Genomic DNA, 12,958 nt, shown 5'->3' with positions numbered 1-12,958 from the left:
GGTAACTTGTAGGCTCCTTGCTTTATGAACTTAATCAAGTTCATGGAAGATGGCTTAATTTCAATTGCGTAAATCGCTGTGTGTTTTCTGCGTATATTATTAAATAATACACTGAAGATAGTGGGCCATTACCTCTCGAGAAAAACCATTTTGCTCGAATATGAGCTTCAAAAAGTGTTCAATGGTCTAGTGCCATCGGCTAGTGCGCATTCGCGTGAATGTCGTGAGACCGAGCTGCAAAAAACTACAAGTCCCAGACAACATAGCCATTAGCTTCCTGTTTTTATCATGTGATTTCACTCGTCTTTACCATGGCGGAAGTAGAGGTGCAGGTAAATGTTATATGCATGACAAATATAACTATAAATACGTTTATTTACTTGCCATATATATTTTCACTTTTGGCAACTCTTTTTCTTCCATGAGGCGATGTTTTCAAGTAAAAAACTAACATCGTTTGACCACTATCGTTAGCGTAGTGCACTGTATCTTTAGCAGTGCAGTGCAGTGCCAACGGGAAAAAATCTAAGTAGCTATCAGTTAGCTGGCCTCAAAGATTTGTTGTGCTGTAGCTACTACAGGCTGTAAAGTAAAGCAGAGTGCCTGTACAAAAGAGCTGCGATGGATGCTTCGTAGAAGCATTTAATTAGCTTGCCAGCTCTGCCAGCTATCTGTTTCTGCTGGCCATCATTCTTGATCTGCATGTGATATACTGGATTTGTTGTTTTGCATGGCTAGATAGGAATGAGAAGTTGTCAAGAAAGTAGTCAAACATGTAACAGTAGACTGACAGTTACTCCGTTCAATGGCTAACAGATGTAAGCTTGGGTGTTCTATATAGGCTATATCTACGTTGCACACATACACACTCGTCGTTAAATTTGTGGGGTTTTTTTTTTTTTTTTTACGCTGTGAAGATACAGGCCCATGCAACGCTGCATCTGCCATATCTTTCATTTGAATTAGATTGAATGACATACTCAGGTCCAAAGTTTGGTAAAGAGAGGAAATGGTTTGCATGGCATATACACAGTAACGTAACTCAGATGATTTTTCAGCGCGAGCGATAATTTGCTCAATGTGAATGAAGAAGGCAAACTATAAGACATCAGACATCTCCGACTCGGTCAGCACATTCATGAATTAATCACACATTCATTCATTAATCGGCTCCTTTCGCCAGTTGTCTGTTAGTTTTAATTATGTAAGACGTTGGCTGTGGATATGCGTTACATGCATATAGAAAGAGAAAACTATTTTTGTCATTCTGCTTTGAGGTTCTTAACCTTCAATTACATTTTAATGAGCTGCTCTTTTGAATATTTAGAGCCCTTTTTCATTTCTGCAACTACAAAAATCCCATGTTCAATGTAGTTTATGGAATAACAAAGATATGGTTACATTTTTTTTAATTCTAACGTGTGGAAAAGCACACAAAACTGGATGACTGAATAAATCACATATTCTTGATATCATCTGTTATGAAATAAAATTTAAATTATTTCCTCTTGTTTGTTTTTTCAGGGACGAAAGCCAAGTGAAGAATCAACAGATGACTCTGAGGTATAGAATATCTTTTTTCGCATGTACACTCATTACCTGTCTGTGATCTGTCATTTCGCTAAAACAGTGATGCCTGCTAATAGTTAATGGCTGTATAATTGTTAGGCATGTCCTAAGCCAAAGACAAAACAAACCATTATGTCTACTTCATCTGTCACATTTAATCTCAACCTTAAAAAGTATAGCCTTAGATTTTATTTTAAAGGCTGGTATAACATTGTTCTGGCATTCTGTATTATTATTTTCCATATGATGTCATAGATCAGTACTTGGTGAACACTTTTACATACTTAGCCAATCAGGAGACCGCTGCACATTTTTCGTGTTATCCTGAATATGCTTTGAAGAGATAAAGTAGGCTATGTAACACCTGAGAACTCAAAAACCAGTTTATTATTAAATTCACCCAGTTATTTCCTGGAAATTATGCATTTTCAAATGTTTGAATATATGAGCTTTACATTCTAATATATTGAATATACAATGCAGTGCATGAGTATTTAGGCAGTGACACACTTTTTGCTATTTGGACTGTACTCCAGCACATTGGATTTGAAATAAAACAATGGATACAAGGTTAAAGTGCAGACTGTCAGCTTTAATGTGGCGGTATTTACATTGATATTACGTGATCTGTTTAGGAATTACATCCCATGTTATACAGAATTAGAAAGCAAAAGTTATGAGGCAGTTGAGTGGTCATGTGTTTCTTGGCCAGCTGTGTATCTTTGCATCATTTGATTGTGCAAAAGACAGCTAACAAATGCATGTGGTCCTAATACCTTTCTTCTAAACAGCCAGTAAATCCTAGGCAAATCTTAGTTGAAGACCACATTCAGGTCAAGCCATTCTGTTCTTTTTGGTTTTTCTTCTTTGGGGGCCACAGACTGCAGAAACCTTTATTGAGGATGACCAGCAAATATTCTGCAAATTTAATCAGTATAAAACATTGAGGACAGTTGGCAAGAAATGTAAACAAGTACCAGCAGCTATGCTATATAGCTCAGACATTTTCAAGTCACCTCTGGTTGTCTTGCTGGTGTGAAAGGTCCAGTACTGTTTTTAAACAAAAAAATAAATGGCAGTCACTTTTAAGTTAGTTAATAGGTTGCTGGGCCACCATGTGTTCTGTGGCATAGTCTTCCAGTGTCTGGAATTTTGCTGGACGAAATTGATGCCATTCCTTCCCGACAGAGTCAGTCAGTTTTCACTTTAGTCATTGGAGGTAGAAAACCCTGTTGTAATTCCAAATTAATTCATTGATGCTTGATAGGGTTCAGACCTGTAGGCTGTGAGAGAGATTTTTGCACCTGTAAGTGCGGCAGTCTGTTTTACTTGTACGCAGGACATCAGTGGTTTGGTGGCTTGTTTCTGTCTGTCTTGCCGGTTCCTCGGGTGCGTGAACTTAGCAGACTGGGTAGATGGCTGAGCAGAAATGACATTAAGCGGCCTAATCCAAGGTCATGCCAGTTTGGCACATGGCTGAAAAGATTAGTGTATATCTAAGCATCTGTCAAAGCATGTATATGCAGACCTGTTCAGGCTATGACAATTTCAGTACTGTAGCCCACCAATAAGAAGCAAGGCTTGTCAAGGGATAGGCCTAAAGCATTTTATTTGTTCAGTTGCAGTTCTATCCTGTCAGGTTGAGTGGTTTTGAGGCTGTTTTTGCTTCTGTCCTTCTATGTCAGTGGTTCCCAACACTGTTCCTGGAGATCTACCATCCTGGTTTTCATTTCAACCCTAATTGAACACATGCGATTCTACTAATTAGCAGTTCAACGAGATCTGTTGCTGTTGAATCTGGTGTGTTTTGTTGTGGTTGGAGTGAAAACCTACAGGACTATGGATCTCTTGGAGCAGGATTAGTAACCACTGCTCTATGTTGTACTGTATGTTCCAGAACACATTGAGTTTTGTATTTGTGTTTTTTGTAGTGCCCTCTTTACAGTGTTTAATAATTATTGGTCGCCATCATTGCAATGAATGGGTCTTCTTTCATGTTAAACATTTTGAAGTTCAGATCTCAGATGTAATCAAATTTAATTGAAAACATGAAGGGCTATCTTTAGTTTCTTTGCATGTCTTTCCCAACAAGGAGGGTGTAAATGTCACCCTGTTCATTTCAAAGTCTTCCTTCAAGTCAAGACAGGCGTAAATTTTGCCTGCATCATTAAAATTTAAGTAAAAGTATTGATTTCATTTCATTTTCATCCTTGCTGAGTTCACTCTTGGCAGCTCTGTCTGTACAAGAAACCTCGCTGTTATTTGAGGTTTTGATTTCTCCATGTCAGCTCTAAATCAATGTTGGTAACTTTAACTGGTAAACACAATTTTCTTTATGTTTTCATGAAAGGCTGGACTGTGCATCTGATGACGATTTATTGATGTGCATAGTTTTGTTTAACGAAAGTTTACTTCCCCAGCATGTTAATTGTTTTGTTTTCATTGTTTTATTAACTGCTGTTCATTGTCAGAAGCTCATTGTCATTACACTAATATCCTGACAACCTGCCTAGTCTGGGCATAATTGAAGCTCATTTCACCTCACAAATCAGTACAGCTCTCTTGCTGTATTGTTTAGCATTACTACAAAGCTGCATTTAACTTCTATATCTTGTAGAAAACCAGTTATAATTATATGTGTGCTTGTGGTAGATTATGACTCAACTATTAGACTGAGAAGTGGGTAAATTGAAGTCAGAGTTTACACAATGTCTGTCTAATGTTGTTGACTGACCAGTCAACTAAACTGGTATGAGACCTGTCAAGATTATTATCACTGATGCAAAAGGAGAGCATTAAAAGGAATGAGTCATATTTTCTTCTGATAAAATAAAACTGAAACTAATATCCAAAATTGACAAAGGGGCACGTCCAGGCACTATCGCTCAAGTGTGGGAAAGGCCATGATGTTTGTTACAGCTATAGAAGATCAAGAACAAATCAAATTATTCGCAAAGGATTCCAAAGATAACGTTTCTGAAAAGGAGATCATTTGAAAAATTGTAGAATGTTGATGTAGAATGTAGAAAAAATAACAATAATAATGGAAAAAAATAATGTTACTGATAACAGTTTGCGTGTTGGGTAGATAACTGTTGGTTTTCCATAATTGGTGTTTACTGATTGGATCTGTTTTTCTAACTCATGTAAGTATGTAAGTTAGCCATAAGCTATAACTTACTCTGAAGAACAGCATTCATAAAATAACAAAAAACAGTATAATAACTCTGTCATATGGGCATGTGAATGTGAATGTGGTAGTGAAGTCCAAATATTATTCTAGACTGTTTCTTCCTTCTTTTACAGCAGGTATATGAAAGAGCAAATAAAATAATACATGTCAGGAGAAGATGGAACCTCTCATTTAGTGATACGGAGAATGGCATGTCAAGAAGACAGTGAGCAAACAATTCCCCCTCCTTAAAAACAACGCACGATAAATAAATAAACAACCTGCCTCGGAAATGAAATCTAGCCTCCTCGCTCTGCTCCGTGCCGCCAATCCGCGAGCAGAACCCTCCGCTCGCGCGCCCGAGAGCCTGTGATTGTCTGCATCCCGTGGAATCGCTACAAGCCTAGTTTGTTTAGTTATTTATTGCGGCGCGGCTTCCTGTGTGCGGTTCCGCCACTTCCATGGCGGTGGGGGGCGGTGGGGGGCTGTCAGCAGACAGACGGCCTGATGCAGCGCGGGAGATGTGGAGAGGTGCCCGGTGATTGTCCGTCGCTGATAGAAAAAGTGTTTTTTTTTTTTTTTTTCTTTCTCCGTGGGCCCTGCCAAAGGCACTCGTCTGGTCTTTTGCAGTATGGAAAGGCCCCGTGGTGTCATGAGAAACTTGCGTGGCCCACTGCAGGTCAAAATCAGATGAGACACGAAGGTGAAAACACACCTCTTTCTTCTTTTCCACACTAGTTACTCTGCCCGGTTTCCAGTTTTTCTTTTTACATTGAAAACATTTAAATGTATTGCCCCACGATGGCTGCCAGTATATCCAATTCCCACCCTAATTTGGAATGTCCAACTATTTGCACCTGCTGCTACATTCATGCGGGAACACTGCTGATTCGGGAGTGTGGACAACCACGGTTCTCCTGCTTCTTTTCACACTGCAGCCCACAACCAAGCTCACACAGAATTGCGTTGGAGGAAGACCTTTCATATGCAGCCTTAGCATAAATTCCATGAGCACCTGGTCAACTGGGGGGGGGTGATCAACTAGGGAGTAATGAAACGTGGCTCACTAACCGATTGCACCCTCCTGTACCCTGTGTGACGCAATTACCAAATGCACCTTGCCATATGGAGCTACCAGCCGCAGTTGGTGCTGGCATGGTCTGGATTTGATCCAGGTCCATTGGGCTCATCCGTGCACCGCAACATGGTGTCAGATGAGCCACCCAGCAGCCCCACTTCCGGAATTTCTGCCTTCCGCAGTAATGCCTGATCACATCCTACCATTTGAGGATCAACTGCTTTCGAGTTGGAACGTGAAGAATTGCATTTGCTTCTTTTTAATGACATGACTGGAATGAAACAGAGGTCTCTTCAGTAGAGATATATTTTAATGTTTGGAAACACTGTTTTATGGAAGGAGAGTATGGTGATGTTTTTAGTAAAAATAGCAAAAGAAGGAGAAGGAGCATCCTGCCAGTCACCCCCACAGCTTTGCAAAAAGGCGATTTAAAAAAGTCACACTTGCCCCCTGGGCTCCAATTAAAAGTGTTAGAAAGAATCGAATGACACTCGTCTACAACAGCAGGAGACCGCAAACGGCGACAAGGGAGGAAATCTTAGTGTTTGAAATTAAGGGATATGAAAGAGTCCTTTTTCCCCCTTTGGTAAAGACATTTTTACTCCTTTAATGGCTTTGTAGACCGTGACAAATGTCCAAGCATTAGAAATTTCATGTCTGGGAGAAACAGGAAATGGACATTGGGTTGAGTGGGAGCAGAGAAAATGCTATTGAAAATGAAACTTTTCTTCTTTTATTTGTTCTCCTCGCTGATCCGCACTTTGGCCACACATACATTTGGTGTTGCATGCAGCAGACACTGTACATGCTCTCGTAAATGGCTATCTCTGTCCAGCGTCTAAAAATGGAGTACAGCAAAACGGCATCCTGAGAAATCAAGCTACATGAACTGTAACCCATGGAAATTTTCTGAAAGTGTAATAGACACTGTGGTTTATGTTGAAGAGTACAGTGTCATCCCAGGAATGGAAACATTATTCATGCATTATGAACAAGGTTCTGAAAAGGTTCTGGCAATGCCATTCAGTGTTATTGCCTCCACTGCTACCCAGGGAAATGAAATGTGCTTGCATTGTGCGCGTAACGGGAGGGTTCTGTAATGAGCATGGTGTTCTGCGAGCTCCTTGACTCCTTGACCGGAAGGTTACTGGATCGATACCGAGAACTGGCAGTGTGACCAGGGGGAATGGGCATTCTTCTTCCAAATCTTATTTTTTTCTTAACCTTTAAAGGGGGAAATTGGACTGCTCTCTGTAAAATACTTAATCTATTTAACCCATTAAAACCCACTTAAAATCCAGGGCTTTTTATAAGAATCCGCCTGTCTTAAATTAACCCCTTTATCTAAAAAAAAAAAAAAAGAAACTATATAATGTACAGTACAGACATGGTTCAAAGCTTTAAATAAAGAGCACATTTGTACCAAAATGACCGTGTCCCCTGATCCTACGGGAGCCTCACTCAGTAAACAACACTGTACGGGTTATAGACCTGCACCTTAAATCAATGACTGATAAAAGCAATAATTTAAGACAATGTTATTGTTAGACGCCGGCATCTAATTTCATGGCCTTTGGGCTTTAAGAGTTTAACTCACTGATGATTTATCATGTGTGTCTACTTGATCTTGAAATGAATTTGAACTTTGGGTTTCGAAAATCACCCACCCCCCCGCCCATAGAACACCACTCAGTCATACGACTCTTTCCCACAGCTTTATTTTTTTTTAACGCTGACTGCCATCTGTGGTATATTCGGTATAAATTAAATGCCCAGATTGTCCAGATTAATTTCCTCTACTAGTGGCTGGTGTAGATGGCTGTGAGTTTATATGAATGCTTTGGTCTGTGAACAGCACTTCTTTTTCTTTATTAAAAAAGAGAACCCAATTTATTTTCCCAATTTGGACTACTGCCCAGTTGTTTTTGTAGGCCCAGCTCATTGCTACAGCTTACTCGGTCAATACGGGTAGCTCGGAAGAGCATGCTCTGACCTGCAGGACTGCGGCCGCTCGACTGACCGGAGGAGGGCGATCAGATGACGAAGAAGCAAATTGACCAAAAACGTCCCTCTCTCCATTGTCAGGAATGAAAAAAGTGGTGATTCTACAGTCAAGTATGCATTTGCCCAAACGGTTGCCTTGGTTAGGATTTTGGAACCCAGTGTATTAGCATGGTGCCGCCTAGCAGCCCCCTAGCCTCCTCTTGCAGGTAGCTTTTCACGCTCACTTTGTGCTTGTCCAGCTGTTTCCACAGCGAGTTGGAAGACATCTGAGTTTTTTGTGATTTGTGTATGATTTTCATTGATGGAATGGATTGAATATTAATACTACAAAAAAAACAACAGTCAAGTAAACTTTGTGCTTCCACACAAGTAAAACTTGAGCTTGCCCAGACTGCTCATTAGCTACAGTACTAGCTAGCCCAATTATCTCAATCCCATTTGTAACACAGTTCACCCTTAACAAAAAAAAACATCAAGTGTCATGCCAAGGAACGGTATATTTCTTCCACGGACATTGAGTCATATTGACTCAAATCTGTAACAGATACTACTACTCCCGTATCTGAACTGGTTCATTAAAATGAAAACACATGGATGTGTTTGGATGGCATTTAGAGACATGTTTGGCCATAGGGCCAAAAAGAACTTGGCTTCTGGTCTGTTACCTATTGTAAAGTTTGTGACTAAATAAGGTGCTGAGCATATATGCATGTCATTGGTCTGTTCTAGGAAGAAGACAGCGAAGAGGAGCCCAAGCTTAAATATGAGCGACTGGCCAATGGAGTGACAGAGATCCTGCAGAAGGATGCAGCCAGCTGCATGGCCGTACATGATAAGGTAAAGGCTGTTCCCTGGCTTTTTAAGGCTCTTCATGGCTCCATGCTTGGGCCAAGGAACAGGGGTTATTGATTCTGATATTCATGACCAGTCGGGACGTAATTAGACTCATTGATTACGCAGGAACTCAAATGTCACTCAGCTACTATCTTTAAAAGATTCTAGACTTTGCACCTCCAGGACCAAGAGTAAAAACTACAATTTTTCTGAGATAATTCCAGTGAGAAGCCAACTACAGTGGATGGCTAAAAGCCTGTTTTTAACAAATACTTTTGTAATGAGAAAATATAAAAACACAAAAAATATATAAGTGGCTGAGCTCATGAGTTTAAATTAACAGTCATAATAAATTAATAGTCAATTTGAATTGTTTTACATTTCTATGACGTTACAGTGAAAAATGTTCTACGAAGCAGGTTTTTCAGTTTCTTACAAGCTTCAGCCCAGCTTCAACACACGGGTTGATGGTCGATATCTCAGCTGTGTGACATTGAGCATTTTTTTTCTTAACTTCATTTCAAACGTAGCTGTGAGTTGCACAAATGGAACGTGGCCTTTTCTCTTCATGGATTGGTGTCCTCGCAACTATGCAAGGTTTCCTTGTAGTTGTCAATACTGATGTCGAGATACTCATCCGTCCCTGAAAAATGTCCTTATCCGTGTTCTACACAGGAGAACAGGAGCGCATTATGTACTGTACTCTGTTTGAACTCCAGCCCAGTTTACGAAACAACCCTAACCCTTGAGACAGGGGGTACAAAATCTCTGAGAAGAGAGTACATTTGACCAGCGCAGACACTGAAAACGCTCGGTGCGTGGATTTGTTCGCACAGCGTCAATGTGCGCGTTGTTCTGCTGTTTATCGATGCGGCTCATTCCTTTGTTTAAGGTCATCACACTCTACTCCATTGGCACAGGCTCACCCACAGGCTGTGATGGAACTTCCAGATATAAACAACGGCACACATTATTTTCATTTGGCGAAGGCCCTCGAAGCTGAACTCACCCTTAAGTCATTTTAAAATGCGTGATTCGTGTGGATAATGTACCTGCAGATATAGTGAGCAGACCTAGAGAGTTTTGAGTAAATATTCCAGTATTTACACATACAATGTAAAATACCTGGGTAGGTTAAATGAATAGTTACCAACAAATATTTTAACAAATAATGATTTCAGAAATGCCTTATAAAACTGAAAGTACAATTTGATCATTCCTTGCAAATGTACCTGTGCTTTTTAGCGGTTAATTTACTTCATAAATATATGCAGAGTATGTATAAATAAATAAAGGGATCAAATATACTATACAAGAGAAATACATTAGTTTTACTCCAGCACGATACTGTAACTTCGTAGCATATGATGAAAAAATAAGTCTCTGTTTTAAAAAGCCTAAGCTTTTTACCAAAACATGAAACAGTTTCTAACCAATTCTGTAGATGACCACATTAGTGCTTTGAGGCATTGGTTGTCTTCCTGGATACATAAGATTTCAGTTGACCATGCTGATGAATTCAGTCGGATGGCTCAGTATGTTTTTTTAAATTATGTATTTTCCAATCTGCAAATATTCAGCTAGGTGGATGCTAGCTACGTGGGTACATAATTCTGGTGATAATATGATTGCTTTATATTTTTTGAACATTTGTTACTGTATCGGTATATTTTTTTACATTGAATAATTAATATGCAGTGAGACATTTCCATAACAAGTCTACTCATATGGCCTGTTCCCACCATATTCAGAATTACATGGATTTTAAAGCCATATAGCTTTAAGCTCATTAACCTGAACAGAACAAACAAATACCAACTAGACTTTTAGTTGATAGCAATGTGGAATGAACTGCATTGCAGTGTGAAGGAGTCAGGACGTCCGTGGCTCCCAACGATAGTCTTCCTTTTTTTACATGTTGTTTAAAATTTTGGATGTATTTTTTTTTTTTTTTCAAACAGAGTTGACCAGGGGGTTATGCTTTCGCCCCATTTCGTCTGTATGTCTTTTAGCAGGATGTCTACGAAAGTTATGAACGGATTTGCATGAAACTTTGTCGAAAGCTTGGTCATGGGCAAAGGAAGAACTGGTCAACTTTTCACACCAGTTGGCCAAAGGGTGGGTGTGTCTGTGGGCGTGTGTCTGTGAGCGTGGCTTCTCACAAAAGGACATATTTATGAAGGCATGTAACACCATGAAACTTTGTGGGACTCTCAGCTGGGGCATGCTGGGGAACTGTTTTTCTGCCACTGAACAAATATATTACTAATCTGCCCCATGGTGTTGTAATAACTGACTAAAATTTCATACAGTCATGAAAATGCATGCATCGCCTGGTGTGAAGAGCGTGGAAGAAATTTTTTAAGTTAAGCGAATATCCGATGTGTAACGGGCATATCTTGACAGTTGCATAGTGTTGGCAGAGGGATGCGCTCGACTGAATGCCGTCTTTTAGTTACCCTTTTTATTCATTAATAGTGAACGGCCATATTACCTCTATCATAATCATTAGCAACATTTTTTTATACAGAAGTTACGTGTAAATAGGTACAAGAGGTTGTGTGTGTGAAAATGTACTAACCAAATGGATATGCACGCTGTTTAGGCTATAGGGCAGATGCTCGTCCATCTTCCTTTACGGGTCTAACAAGGCTACTACATGTACATCAGTACCGATTTACACTGTACTGGTATAAACATACCTTTCCTATTGCGAATCAAACAGACCCTCAGATGAAAACAGTCTGACTGATTAAGCATGGGAATGGTGTCTCAGACATATCAAATGAACTAATTTAGTTAACATTGTAATGGCAACAATTTTAAACATTGTCATAATAAATGTCTATTGTCATTAAGGATGGATTTTGTAGACATCCTCTGTGAATCAACTATGTCTCACAATCAAACATTTTCGAAATGTTTTGAAATAATCACTTATTGATATTAAATGAAATAGTATTGACATATCACCAACTTAAATAACACCTCATTTAGTAGTCAGTTTCACAAGTATTTCTAACTTAAGAAAAGCAGCATATCTTTTTATCATTTTGACTTTTCTCCTTCACCTATTTCCAGTCTTGGGCCTTTATTTGTTTTCATTTTTATTGTGTCTCTGGTCAGACCACAGTTTTTTTCCTTAGTTTTTCATTTTTTAAAGCATCACATTTTTCAGAAGGGCCTGTTTGCACTGGATGGCTAATCGCCATGGCACCGAGTGCATCCATGCAGGCCTGTGCAGCGGAATAGTCATACCTAGTTATGTCTCCACACCTGATGTTTTATTAACCACTATTGATTTTTTTTTTCTTTTTTTTTTTTTACCCAGGGGATTTCTCCCCCCATTTTTTTTTTCCCTTTCTTCCTTTTCCTTTCCTTCATGCTGAAAAAAGGCAACCTTGCGAGAGTGAAAGACATTGCGGGGCTGAATTTCCAATGAGCCTCTCTTCCCCTGTTTTCACTCCTCGTGCGCAAGTATCCCCCAATCTCCAACTCAACCCCCCCCCCAACGCCCCAACCCCCCCTCCCCAGTCCTCCGTTCAACCTTACAGTGACACACGGCCCCCTCTTCCAACCCCGTAAAACCCGCCAACACCCCCGTATTGCCCGTAATGTTGCCTCATACTTTAAGTGCCCGAATAGGAATTTCATTTGCGCGATTCCATTTTGTTAAATCCTTTTAAAACCCGCGCGGACTCGCAAGGTTGCCCCTCTTATTTATTTATTTTGTGTTATTTTATTTGGGGAGATTGCGGGGGCTCTGTTTGACATGCTCAGCTGTGCCTGTAAATATAAGCATTTCATTATAGACTGCACTGAAGCATGCTGTGGTGGCGCAGCGCTGAGCAAGGTAGGCAGTGTGGGGGCTCTGGGGGGGGGCGGGGGGGAGGGGGGGGTAAGTGTGCGGTGGGTTGCACAGTTAATCTAATGCCAAAAAGCCTCCCCCTGCCCCTTTTTAATTTCTCCTCCCTAAAGCCCTCCCTGCTGGGAGCTGAGTGGACAGCGCTGTGATCCCGGGCCGTTCGCCCACGCAGGTGGCGGCCCGCTGGAAGAGGAATCGGGCCCGCGGCCTGAGCTTCGCATCGCTGTTCAACTTTGTCATAAACAGTATATAACCGTTTTTTTTTTTCTTTTTTTCTCTGCCCGTGCGGTAGATTTACGATGCGAGATTCACTATTTACAATTTAAAGCTTCCCCTTTATAAATTTATGGCGTCCTTCCTTCCACCAGTCTACTGTGGCCTGTTCTTAGTTTAACTAAGCGTGAAGCATCTCTCTCTCTCTCTCTCTCTCTCTCTC

General features: G+C 40.3%; 2 protein-coding genes across 3 annotated transcripts in view; one reads left to right on the top strand and one right to left on the bottom strand.

Moving 5' to 3' along the window:
• pou6f2 (POU class 6 homeobox 2) overlaps nucleotides 1-244 on the bottom strand; it is a 129,632-nt gene extending 129,388 nt beyond the window's left edge. Inside the window, exon 1 of the mRNA XM_035415383.1 lies at nucleotides 133-244. Coding sequence (XP_035271274.1) covers nucleotides 133-149 — 17 coding nt within the window. The 5' untranslated portion in view covers nucleotides 150-244. The remainder of the gene's footprint in view (nucleotides 1-132) is intronic.
• Nucleotides 244-12,958, top strand: part of vps41 (VPS41 subunit of HOPS complex) — a 46,595-nt gene continuing 33,880 nt past the window's right edge. The window contains exons 1-3 of one of the 2 annotated variants that reach the window (XM_035415374.1): nucleotides 244-332; nucleotides 1,525-1,563; nucleotides 8,553-8,660. In XM_035415374.1, coding sequence (XP_035271265.1) covers nucleotides 312-332; nucleotides 1,525-1,563; nucleotides 8,553-8,660 — 168 coding nt within the window. In that variant the 5' untranslated portion in view covers nucleotides 244-311. The remainder of the gene's footprint in view (nucleotides 333-1,524; nucleotides 1,564-8,552; nucleotides 8,661-12,958) is intronic. The other variant, XM_035415375.1, reaches the window with a different exon arrangement.

Source organism: Anguilla anguilla, chromosome 4 (assembly GCF_013347855.1).
Source record: "Anguilla anguilla isolate fAngAng1 chromosome 4, fAngAng1.pri, whole genome shotgun sequence".
NCBI lineage: Eukaryota > Metazoa > Chordata > Actinopteri > Anguilliformes > Anguillidae > Anguilla > Anguilla anguilla.
Note: the sequence above shows the minus strand (reverse complement) of the source record. Positions and strands in the feature narration are given on the sequence as shown.